Source organism: Morone saxatilis, unplaced genomic scaffold (genome assembly GCF_004916995.1).
Source record: "Morone saxatilis isolate NCDOM2014 unplaced genomic scaffold, NCSU_SB_2.0 Contig5, whole genome shotgun sequence".
NCBI lineage: Eukaryota > Metazoa > Chordata > Actinopteri > Moronidae > Morone > Morone saxatilis.
Window position 1 is genome coordinate 23,665,038 of NW_023340095.1, and position 12,877 is coordinate 23,677,914.

Here is a 12,877-nt window from a genome sequence, read left to right on the forward strand (position 1 = left end):
ACTGTGAATGAGTATGGAGAAAGGTAGCCTTCATTTTCTGAATTTTACTACTTTAAAATACACATGCAGTTCATTAAAATAATCAATTCTTGTTTTATAGTGCCACTGATAACCAAGGTCTGTCGTACCTTCTCCCCTTTCTTTCCTGTGATGTGTTCCGTTATATCGACCTGAGGAGTTAAAGGCAAATGAGCGGGATTTTATTTTAAGTCATGCACGTGTTTAACCCATTGATACATTTGGATTTTTTAGAACTGGTTTGCATTTCTACTTTAAAGCCTTGATGTGCAGGATTTAAAAAAGTTCACACATTGGCCCTTCATAGAGGTATCATTAAAAAAAACAAGAAATCCATGAAGGCTCTACACAGAAGGGGTCAACTCCAATGCTCTCTTGATACAGCAACGCTCTTTTGTATGAATAGGGGTGTGTGTGTGTGTGTGTGTGTTCACCATCAGCTCTGCTTTCCGTTTGACTGGAGGAAACAAAGGAGGTGGAAGAGGAGGAGGGATGAAAACTTCACATTTCGGAGCTGACCACCTGCTGTTTCTGCTAGACGGAAATCCTACAGACAGACAGAAATAAATGACACTAACTGAAACAATATTGTGTACATACAGAACAAACACATTTGTCAACACAACAGGCTGCATGTTTATTGAGAGTGGGATGTCTTCATGACTGTGATTCAGTGTTTTTATTGTAACACCTACTCTTCATAGGTATTACTTAAATCTTGACCCTGACAAATACCCCCCATATTATTATTTAATAAAACCAACGCTAACACTGAAACTGAAACCAGCAAACCCACTGTGATTTACTCATGCAAATGCTACTACTGATAAATACTGTAGGCCCCAAACACATCCAGACCACACTTTCCTCGTTCTCCTCAGCTGCTGCGGCAAACTAAAGACTGTAGCCCTTCATCACCATAATGTCACCATGTAACTGCTCGTCAAAAGCAGATGTTGCCGGGCTAAGCAATGCTGAGGACAGGTGTGCAGCTGTTAAAGAGCTGCTGTAGCGCTATGGGTATCTGATGGGTTCAAGTTAAACCATCAGCAAGAGCTCTTAAGTTTTGCAAGTGTGCTATATAAATAAATGTATGATTATATTTATTATTATTATACTTATTATAATAATTCTTATTCTTATTCTTAAGTGGCAACTTCACAGCTAATTACAGCAGCACCCGGCTTGGATGGGCAGGTATAATTAAATGACCTCTGACTGTTTGTACTTACTGGTTGTGACAGTGGGAGCAGCCGGCTGGAGGCCGCTGAGCAAGGCAGTCCATCCTAAAACCAGCTGAGTCAGCATCTCCTCTTTTCCTGCAACAACAGCTGAATGTTGAAAATCAATCAAAAAAGCAAATACATCAATATAATATAACACATGAACATTACATGTCAGAGGACCCTACTTCAACAGATTGAACTCCAGCAACACTGCTAGAACAGGAGCTCCCAAAACTTTTTCCCTTGGAGGGCCAAAATGTAAACTCAGTGGTGGGCTACGGGCCAAAAGCGAACACATACTGTGTTGTATTGTTAAGATGCAAAATGATAGCAGGATCCCAAGTTCTCTTAATTGACTGACTTCCTGCACAAAGTGTCACCCTGTGCTCAGAGTATTAAAACATATTCATGAATAGGGATCTTACATAATTATATAACCTTCACCTCACAAAAACAGCATATACCGCATAACAGTGATTTATATTATAATTTCTAGGCTTAATGTATTTTTTCACTGGAAACATCTGTCAAATGAAAACGCATGGCGGGCCACCTTTGGCCCACAGCCCCAATCTAGAACAACTCTGACAAACATGTCGGCTCGTGGCCTTGATCAGGGTCATCATGATACACATTACAAACATTTAAAATAGGGTAGGTATTAAACAGGAAAAAACAGGTAAAAGAACATAAAAGACAACCAGTCGTGTAATTCCACACACAAATCTTCACTTCATCTCAGTGAATCAGACTGATCAGTTTCTTGATTTATAACCACTGACAGTAACGGACAGCAGCAGGAGGATGCATTACAGGTGGGATACATTATTGTTTGTGTACTGTTGTGCATGTACAGGCTAGATAAATACCGACTTTTCCTAAAAACGGGGAGTTCATTCAGACAGATTTAGAACTTGTTCCAGTCATGCTTTGATAAATAAAAGCTTCATCTGCGCCTGTTGCGTCTGTCAGTGCAGTGAGAACATGCCTGCTCTGCAAAACACAGATTACAAATCTCCCGTTCAATCTTTAAATGTAATTCCACTTGTTTACAGTTTGTATATGTCAGAATTTTAGTTTTTATTCCTGACATAAGGCAGAAAGAGACCCACCACTCCACTGTCAACAAGGTAGATCTGTTTTTTTAAAGTCCTCATGCACAGTGATTTGCATTGAATTTACAATAAGTATTGACAGCCAAAGCGATAAATGACATAATCAGCCTCCAGAGCAGAATACTTCAAGATTACAATCACCATTTCTGAATTATCTATGAATTATCTGAATGTTTGGAAAAACACACTCAAAAAGATCTGAAATACTGATCCTGACATGTAATAAACAGAAGTGTTTAATTGTCCTGCTAAATCTGGCACAGATGCTTCAGATAAGAGTGTTTACATGCACTGTAATCTGCGTCTTACCTCAGTGCCGTCTCTTCGCAGCGCCGTGTGGGAGCTCTCGTCCTGCAGTGGGAGACGTCTCCTCCTGGTCTCCGTCCAGCAGAGCTCAATCTGCTAAGCTTGCACGCTGAGCCCGACTTATCTCAATAAACTGTGGAAATGCAACGCAGCCTCTGGCAGCGCTCTGCAGGAATAATCAGATAATTACTTACACACCGAGCCAAAGAGAAGCCGGCTCATCAGGCCCCGCTGCAGGGGATGGAGCAGTGAAAGCAGTCGGTGGCACCTTCTGTCATATTGTATTATATTATCATTACTGTATTTCCACTTACAGTTTTAGGCTTTTGGCCCAGTTCCTCACAGCAGTCACAACTTCATCTTATACTATAAACTGATGCCTTCACAGGGAGCTAGAAAAAGCCATGACGACAAGTGTCAAAGGTCCGTGCTACATCTGTCTCTCAGTGCTTTATGTATTAAATGAGAACTGTTGAAAGAAATACGGCTCAGCTAATGAAATCTATCACCAAACCCACTCTACTTCCCATATCTCATACAAATGGAAAGAGTGAGCGCCTTGCTTTTGCTTACCTTCAGTAGTTTTACAGCAGTGCAGCAAGTTCAGAGCTTAAAGTGTACTTCAGTACACTGTGACATCACTACTGGGGCACGGTCAGAGGTGCAACCGGCTGCAAACTCAAACCAGAGCGACGCAGTGCCTGCTTGGACGAGATTTCCACTTCCAACTGAATTTACCAGAGGACGATGCTTAGGTCATCTTGAAATCTCTGTAGCAGATCGAATTGGGATTTGGGTGCCGCAGGAACCAGAGCATGGAGACCAAGTCAACCAATTAATTTTAAGTGAGTGTGTTTTTACAAAACAGCAGCAAGTATGGTACTTGTAAGGTACCAACATCTTACCCTGATTACACTACAGAAAACCAGATTTCTTGTATGAGATCTTCCAAAATGACTTTCATAGTGGGGATTTTCCTCCTGGAGTTCCACTGCAGCTCAACATGGAATCAGTGCATGAAAAACTAAAGACCAACTCTGAAAAGATCCCCGCTGGACTGGACTCCCTCACACTGCCAAAGCATTGCACGCGGTTGTACAGAAGGTGGATTTTGTCCCCCATCACTTACATTAAAATCACTTCAGGAAGGGATCTCATTCCTGTTCATACTGATCGAAAGCTCCGTAAGAACAGGAATGATTCCAGCAGAGACAACCTGTTTAAATGTAGATATAAGCATATGACTACTGCAGGAGTACTGAAGGTTTCAACAGGTTAGATTTTAGAACACTAATGAAGCAATTTAAGACTTATTTACATCCATACTGGCAAAAAATAAATGTATCAAGGAAAGTTAGTATTGGTTGCATGCTGGTTTGGTTTTGTAGTTACAGCATGATCGATACAGATCTGTCCAAATACACATTTAAAGACTCAAAAATGCAACTTCTTTTTGGAATTGCATTTTAAGGCCTAAATCTGATCTGATTTTCGGATCTTAGACTTTTTAGGACCCCATAGACACCCTGTATTTTTTTAAGACACTTGAAAAAATGTTGAACGTCAGGATTTTCTTTAGTGCCCCTTACCAAAACTGGGTGTATGTGGAAAAATCTATCACGTAGAAGCAAATAAAAAGCTTAAAAATGTAATTGCGTGTACAAAATGATAATTTCTGTCTTTTATTGAAGTACTTAAAACCACAAATAAAGACCGAAGTGCAGACCGTCTACTATAATCTACAATATGCTTCATGACCTTAAAAATGCAATAAGACATTAAAAGTGAAATGACAGAAAGGGTTTAAATGCTACAAAATATACAAAAAGGACTGAGGAGTTGTAAACAGCCCAAAGACAGGCACATGGAGGAAAGTAATGAGAGAAAACGTATGTACAAAACTGGAAGGCATGTGGAGGAGAATAATGTTATTTGTCTTTTACATACATGTGTAGTCTTACATCAGTCCTTTATTACAAAGTCTACAGAGGACAGCAGGAAAAAAGCCATCCACGTCCAGAAAACTATAAAAAAAAAAAATAAAAAAAAGAATCACTTTCTTCTTTTGACACAGCTTAAAAAGAGTTACTGTGCTTCCCTTTGAGTATTTCATAAAAGCGTATAAACTACCCGACAGCTCAAGCTAGAAATGAAAACAAAAAGTGCTGCTAGCATTTATTAAAAACACTAAGTGTAAAAAAACTAAATAAACACACAAGGTGAGTCAAGGCCAAGGCATTCAGAGTTAAAACCATAAAATCTTCCTTTGTTAAATCTGTTGATTTAACACGTCTACACAAAGCCTGGGTGGATAAAAGTTTGATGCTCTGTTGCAGATTCAGTCTTTTTATGTGCCTTTTACAGCTGTGGTGCAGAGGTCTCTTCAGGGTTTGCCATCCATCTGGCAGAGGCGGGACTGCAGCTCGACGACCACGCGCCTCATCATGCCTCCTAACTGATCGTGCATCTGAACGAGCTGCTGTGGCGAGCAGTAGCTGAGTTCCGATGGGGTCATCCTGCGGGTCAGGACTGCCACCTCTGACAGCAGCCCTTCGGGGTGCAGCTGTCCTTCAGGTCTCTGCTCTGCTGCCGGCGCGTCGGCCGTCTGATCCCCAGAACCGCCTTGCTCCGGAATCCCATCCGCGGGAGTGGGCTCGTCCACCAGCTCTGTCGCTGCAAACAGAAAGACATTTACAGCACGGTTAGTGTGTCATTGATGTGGCAACAGATTGAAAGAAAGTAAATAAGCTTACGTCCCACAGAAACACAAGCTGAACGAGCCTTTACACACCTAGTGTCTCGCCTGAGGTCTTATCCTCCTCATCCAGGTTTTGAGGAGCACTGGTCTCCTCCAGTTCAGAGGTCATCATCTCGGTTTCATCGAAACTCTTCAACTCATCCCCACCTCGTCCTTTACGCTACAAGAGAATTGTTCACGTCAAATAATATACCTTCTACGAACATATTTATCATTTGTGTTTGTGCGACCTCTGTTCTGTCGGCGTACCTGTTGTTCATAGATTTTAAGTGCCTTTTTGACGTTGGAGACCTTCGGGGAGCGAATTGGCAGAGTCTTGATCTCGGTGGGAGTGAGAGCGCTGAGGTCGCCAACTGTTTTGATGTTTCTGGCTCGAACAAGCTGCCCAAAGCCTCGAGACCTAGGAGGAGAATCAACAGCGGTAACAAACAGATGCAGCTGATGAGACAAGAATGTTTTCATTCAGGCGTTACATAGATCTAAAAACAGATCCATATTTGAGAAAATATTTTCAGTAACACTGTGCTGTACTCACCACATGTTGGAGGATATCTGAGGCAGCACGGCTTCTACAGGTGTGGAGCAGCCAACCAGGGGAGGGTAGATACAGTCTCTGGAGACAGGTCGCGGCTCTTGGCTCATTTCAGAAATCTGGAAAAAGGGTTGCCTTTACCATTAGGACCAATAGCCTCTAGCACAACTGTTACTGTTTCACTTTGGGTCACAGTTAATATTTTTATATTAAAACTGAATCATATGAAAATGTGTATGTGGATGTGACTTGCAGTGATGCACCCATGGAGAATTATCCAGTACTGCAGTTCTATGACGCACTTTAGCCAGCTACGCACCATTTTAACTTAGAGGCAAGTGTCCTGGCTTTACATAACAAAGTCTGTTTCACAGGCCCTGGGGAGTACAAAGCCTTTTGTACAGATGTCAACGCACCCAAGATGCATTGCGAACGCAGAGATAGCTCAGACCACAGGGGATGTTTGGACCACATGAGACCACATTTTTTATATAGACCACATCTATATGGATCGTGTCCTTTTAGTACACAAAAAAACAAAAACAAAAAAAAAAACACCCATTTGATTTCCATTTGGTTCACTGTAATGCAAATGACGCATTTGGGCTCTCTTACCTGCCAAGATAAGCAGCAGATGTTTGTGAACACTGTTTCAACGGATTTCAACATTCAACTAGTAACCACAATATCTCCCATAGTAGACAATAGTCCCTTTGCGCAATTTTGAGAGTTGTTGAGTGAGGAGAAGCTTTACAAACTTTGTCAAATGTTGTCTACAACAAATTCTTCATTGTTTGGGCTTTCTTGTAAATTTGGCAAATGTTATATGCACGCTTTTGTTAAACTTTCTATTAAAAGACAGCTAAAAGAAGGGGCGCCATGATAGCTCACCTGGTAGAGCTGGCACCCCATGTAACAAGGCTGAGTGCTTGCTGCAGCAGACCATGAACGTCTATACAAACTGTTAGGGCCATCCAATATTTGCTAAAATATCCTACCAAAGTGGTGGACTGGCATTGCCTTCCCTGGAGCCACGCTGCTAGCATGACTAAAAACCCCATTACACCACCTGCCCTGCACATTAGTGATTAGCAGCTAAAGCGCCAGATATTTCCTACAGAAGCCAGCGTAAGGCAAACCAGAGGAGAGCAAATACTGGACTTGTGGATGACTGCAAATGAATATCAATGTTGATTAGTGTCTGCTGGATGTTTAAAAGAAGTCATTCAGTGTGTTTTTCATGTTAGCCAAGGTTGTGTCAGATTGCTCCCCCAAAGAAAACAGATGCTAATTTCTACTTTCTGTGCTTACCAGACATTTCTTGGAGCTCTTGTAACCTGGACTGTGCAGATTTCTGGGACTCAGGATCAGCAAGCCCTTCGTTGGAGTAGTAACATACTAGAATAAGTAGCAGAGGAGTGTCATGTTAAATCGAAGCAGATTATTTGAAGAAAAACGGTGGTTCATGTCGATGAGAAATATGGCAACGGCTGGCCTCATTCATACCTTTGGCTGTGGGATACTGCTAGTTTTGGATCTTCTGGGGGAGCTGGTTCTGATGGCAGGGCTCCGACGATCAATGTCGTCTGCGGTTTCCTGCCGTTGGATTGGATTGGCAAAAGATACACGCCTGGACTGCAAGTTAAAAGAACAAAGTTAATTTCATCCACATTAAACAAAAAGTTGTGAGTTTTGACAAAGTAAATTTTTTGTCACTTACTTTGACAAGAGGTGAGGGAGTCTCATCCTCTAGTGGTCTCTTCTGGCCCTTCTTAAGAATACTGGTTGATGGAGAGGCTGAAGGAGACCAGGTTCCTCTGGTCCTGCCACTACTGGGACTTTGGCCAACATCTAGCCCCATTACAGCCTCCAGGTCCTTCTGCTTCGCTGGAGAACCCTGGAAAATGTCTTTGCTTGTCGATTCTGATAACACAGAAGCATCATCAACAGGCAGCGCAGCAACCAAATTTGCGACATTGTTCTCAGCATTGGTGGTCTGAGTTTCCTCTTCTTCCTGACACTCCATGATCTGGGTTTTGTAGTCTTTATCGCTCTCTTGTAGAGGCGGGATGTCGTCCCCAGCACTGGCCTCTGTGTGCTGGTTGGGCGATTCATCTTCTCTAATGGAGGCAGACCGTTCCTCCTCCTCCTCCTCCTCCTCCTCCTCCTTTGAAAGTTCATCTATGATATTTGGACACTCCATCTGGTTGTGTCCAAAAGCAGTGCTTTGACTGTCTACAGCCATGTCCTCTACAGGAACAACTGGATGTTCCTGGTGGTTTGAATCTGAATCATTATTTTGTTTTTCTATAACTCCGTTGCCAGGCTCAGACACTTCTGCTTTCTCCTCTGAAGACTCTGAGGCTTGCAGTTTCTCTGTTGTCTCATTAGAAGGCGACAGCTTGTCCACAGAAGGTAACACTGATGGGTCACAGTCCTCTTGATTCTGTTCAGTACTGATCCCAACTGATTCAAGCATTTCAGCAGATTGCAAGTCCCCAGTGTCACTTTCTTCTAAAGAGGAGTTTGTTTTAGAGTCCTTTTGGCTTTGCTTCTCTTTGCAAGGTGACACACTGAGTGAATTATTGTCCTTTGAGTTTTCAGTGTCAGTTTTCTCTTCCACAGCATCAGCCTCTACCTCAGTTGGGGATTCTTTGTTACTTTGCTCCTCAATGTCACAGATCTCGTGGAGTGACTCAGAACTCTCCAAAACTTGGCTTTTCTTTAAATCTTCTAAATCTGTAGAATTTTTAGTGTCTATGCTTTGTGTCTCTGCCTTTTGAGAAGAAGCACTATCATTCTTAAACATTTCATTACTAATTTTGTCTTCTTTAGACTTGATGGTGAGAGGACTTTGAAGAGATGCTCGAGGTTTTCTCCCCCGCTTTTTGGGCATAGGAGAATTTTCTCTGGCTTCTGAGGATTCAGACTCAGAGGATTCTACATTGGCTACTAATGCTTGAGAAGATCTTCGTCTTGAATATCTGCCCCTGCCTTGGGAGGACTCTGTTGATCCAGCAAGATCTAATGACTGAGAACTCTCTGGAGTTGAGAAAGGACTTGACTTTGACTGCTCCTCTTGTACTTTGCTCCTTCTGGTCCTACCTCCAATTGTTGTTTCTGGATGACCGGCAGCTGACAATGTTGTCTGGGAATTTGACCTACTCTGCCTTCCTAATGAATCCTTATTTTCGCTTTTATCTTCAGTCTCAGATGATGCCTTGCTTCTTCTGGATCTACGCCGAGACTGGCTATCAGAAGATGAGGGTGTGATCACTTGAGAGTCCTCTTGACTAAGGTTCTCATCTGTACTCTCTTTTGACTTGTGTTTGTTTTTGACCTCCGCTTCATTAACCAACTTGTTTGTTGGGCTTTTTCCATCTTGGGACTCATTAGTTGAAGAAGCAACTATCTGAGAATCTTTTTCCTTTTTGGTCGTTTCAATAAGCTCAGACTCTTGGGATTGGTCGCCAATCTGAGGAGAAGCAGTGACCATTTGAGAATCTTTTTTTGGCTTATCATCATCCTCCTTTTCAGTCTTTTCTACAAGTTCAAAATCTTGGGATTTCCCACCAGTTTGAGAGGAAGGAGTGACAATTTGAGAATCTTTATTTGAGTCATCTTTTTCAGTCTGTTCTGCAAGCTCAAGCTCTTGGGATTTTCCACCAGTCTGAGAGAAAGGAGTAATAATTTGAGACTCTCTCTTTGGCTTATCAGCCTTTCCAGCCTGTTCAACAAGCTCAAGCTCCTGTGTGGCAGTTTGGCTGGACTCTTTGTCAGACAAAAGCCTTTTCTTTATTCCACCTTCCTCCTTGGTCTCCAATGATGATTTGCTCAACCGACTGGGTCTACCCTGCGACTGGCTTTCACAATCAGATTGTGTGCCTGACCGCAAGTCAGTTTGGCTGGACTCTCTGGTGCTTCTTCTTCTGGGTTTAGGTTTATCAAGAAACTCTTCTGAATTGCTGTACAGTTTGATCTTCTTGTGAGCTCTACCCTGAGAATTGGTTTGGCTTGACTCACTCTTGTCCCTCTGAGCCCTTGTTCGCAATCTGCCACTGTCTTCCTCAGCAGCCTGCTTACTTCTCGTGTTTGGTTTGCTTTGCATTGAATTTGACTTTGGAGAATCACCTTTAGGTTCCTCTCCAGAACGCCTCCTTTTGAGCAGCACGTATTTCTCTTCCCGTTCCTCAGGGTCCTCTCCAGGCAGCAGAGGTCTGACTCTCGAGCGTCCAGAACGTCTGGGTTCGCTTAGAGAAGTCTGGGAGGATTGAGAATCATCCAGAGTGTGTTCAGATTCCTCTTCCTGGCTTGATGGTTCCTCCGGTGTGGAGGCCGTTTTTGTACTCTCCTTTCCCTCCACTTCAGTCTGGGTGTCTGGAATAACATCTTCATCCTCTGTTGTGTCACTGGGCATTCTCTCAGTCAGCCTTACTGGCCCACATTTCATCCCAGAGTCTTTTGGCCTTAGAGGGGACTCAGGGGCATCATTCATGGGACACTCCGAGTTCCCTTTTTCTGAGGACCGAGAATCCTGTGAGTTTGGACCAGTAGATGTCCGGGACCCGTGAGAGGAAGAGGTCTTGTTGGTGTTTGAGCGTTCTTGGCTATTGGAGGTCTTTATGAGGGGACCTGTGAATGAGGATGCACTGCTGGGGCTGGCAGGCTTTCCCTCAGAATACTTCTCCAGAGTGATAAAGGACTGACGGCGACTGTTGGGTTTCTGGGGAGTCCCAGAGACCAAATCTGAAGAGCCAGAGAGGTTAGGACTTGTGCCTTCTTTAGGCTGCACGTCCATGTCTGCCACTTTGTCATCACTCTTGGCATCATCCTCCATAGAAACATCTGCAGACTCAGGGATCATCTCCTCTTGCTCTGGGTTTTCGGTCAGGTTCTCTTCTGCTTTTGGGCTGGCATAGTCTTGAGTCTCTTTTGTTAGAACTTCAGTGTCTTCCTCATCGTCAACATCTTCCTGAGGAACCTGAAAGAAACCAAAGCAAGAAACTAAATCTGTCTGCAAGAATATAGAAAGACATTAGATGAGGGCAATAATACATAAAATAAGAAATCTGTTTGTAAAGCATTAGTGAATTAATACATTTTCAGTTAAAGTGATAAAGAAGATTTCCCTTTTCTTTTCTTTCTAAATGCCATTCAATGTTTCAGTGCTACAAAATTAATTTAAAACAAAAATATTCTCATTAACAGTGACTGGTATTAAAGTGTTTTAAATGCAATGTCACTCAAGTAACATTAATTTTATTAATCCAATCAATTTTTAAAGAGCTGGCAAAATCATATTTAAGAAATTGTAAAGCCTAAAATTCAGATGATGGGAGCACGTTGTGTAGACATTGGCAGTCTGAACAGTTTAACTTTATGATAATTTAAACCAGCAGTAGCTCCAACTGTGAGGACACTGAAGCAGACCCAGAACATACCGGAGAGATTACACATCTGGACTTGGACAGCTCAGGATCCCACAGGACAAGCTGAAAAGGGTGGTTGGGGACACAGACATCTGGGCTACCATGGTTTGCCTGCTGCTACCCCAATCCGGAACAAAATAAGCACCGGAAATTGAAAGATGGATGATCTGCTTTCTGCTATATGTATTAGTTTATAAGTACTTAAACATTTTTATGGGTATCTTTTCTGGTGTCACCTTTTGAATTATTGTGTCATTTTGACACTGGTATACAGCAAGTCTACAATTGAGCTTTTTTTTTTTTTTTTTTTTTTTTTTTCTAAATTTTATATCCACAAAAATGTCAGAACAGAAGGGTACAATTTACTCTGAAAAAGTCATTTGAGTTGGTGGCAGTTCGGTCGGTGGACGTATAGATTTGTGAGTATACTGGACAAATGTCTGATGTCTGAGGGAGAAAACACAAGTCCTTGCCACTGGCTACAATTAATTGCTCCCTAATTAATGTCTTTAACTGTTATTGGATTTAGTTTTGGGCATAGCTGATAAGCTAATGTGAAGTTTTGGGCAGGTGAAGTCCTCAGTCTAGAAGTTTGTAACTAAAATGCAGGTTACAATCGACATATCAGTTGAGAGCAATCATGTGCTAGTTTATGGGCAGCTAGGACAGCCTATTAAATTTGGTGATATATTGATCCTAATATGACCTTGCAGTGTATGGGTTCCCCCTGATATTTCGCTAGTGGCCATAGTCATCGGGTTAACTATGTATTTATATTGGTGAACCAGGATAACCTTCACCTAGCTGAACATCTGTATGTTACTAATTGACATGGTGCCTGCCCCACCGTTGTCACTCCGAACATTGCGTATAACTGAACCTGCCATCCACTAGAGGATACCCGTGTGAGTGGTCAACGTTTTGGCTCTCATGAACGTGAAAAGTAAATTGGTTTATATGGTACTTGTATTAGCACCTTTCTAGCTCTGACCACATCAAAGCCCTTTTACACTGACATTGGCCACATTCGCCCTTTCGCGCGCGAGGCGGAGTTCACTCAGTGAGTGGCAAAGTCCATCTTGAACAGATAAAAATATTCCATTCACACCCCCGATGCATACAGCATCAGAGAGCAACTTTTGGGGTTCGTATCTTTCTCAAGGATGCTTCACAATGCAGTGGGTAGGAGCTTGGGGATAGAACCATCCAACACCTTTCAATTACGCCGGACAACCCCACCTACCACCAGCCTGAGCCAACAAGTCTCTGCCCCCATGGTATCGGTTCAAAGTGTGAATTTAAGTTAAGATAAGTTGTTTTATTTAGTTACTTGAAGCTTAAACAGGGGGTTTTGCACATCATCGATTGGCAATCAGCTGCAGCACTGCCGGCGGGATTGAGGCTCCAAATGATGTCACCAGTGCAAGATGGCATGTGGCCAAATACAACATATTTTGGGCTTCACTTGTGAAGTGGAGGACGCATCGTCTGTC

At 42.6% G+C, this 12,877-nt stretch overlaps 1 protein-coding gene across 2 annotated transcripts in view; it reads right to left on the minus strand.

The window, feature by feature from the left end:
• Positions 1–4,325: 4,325 nt before the first annotated feature.
• The window catches only part of rif1 (replication timing regulatory factor 1), a 26,648-nt gene continuing 18,096 nt past the window's right edge, over positions 4,326–12,877 (minus strand). For both annotated transcript variants that reach the window (XM_035676330.1, XM_035676329.1), the window contains exons 29-35: positions 7,676–10,936; positions 7,462–7,590; positions 7,267–7,353; positions 5,959–6,074; positions 5,673–5,823; positions 5,457–5,583; positions 4,326–5,338 (exon numbers count right to left, since the gene is read on the minus strand). In XM_035676330.1, the coding sequence (XP_035532223.1) occupies positions 5,049–5,338; positions 5,457–5,583; positions 5,673–5,823; positions 5,959–6,074; positions 7,267–7,353; positions 7,462–7,590; positions 7,676–10,936 (4,161 nt within the window). In that variant the 3' untranslated portion in view covers positions 4,326–5,048. The remainder of the gene's footprint in view (positions 5,339–5,456; positions 5,584–5,672; positions 5,824–5,958; positions 6,075–7,266; positions 7,354–7,461; positions 7,591–7,675; positions 10,937–12,877) is intronic.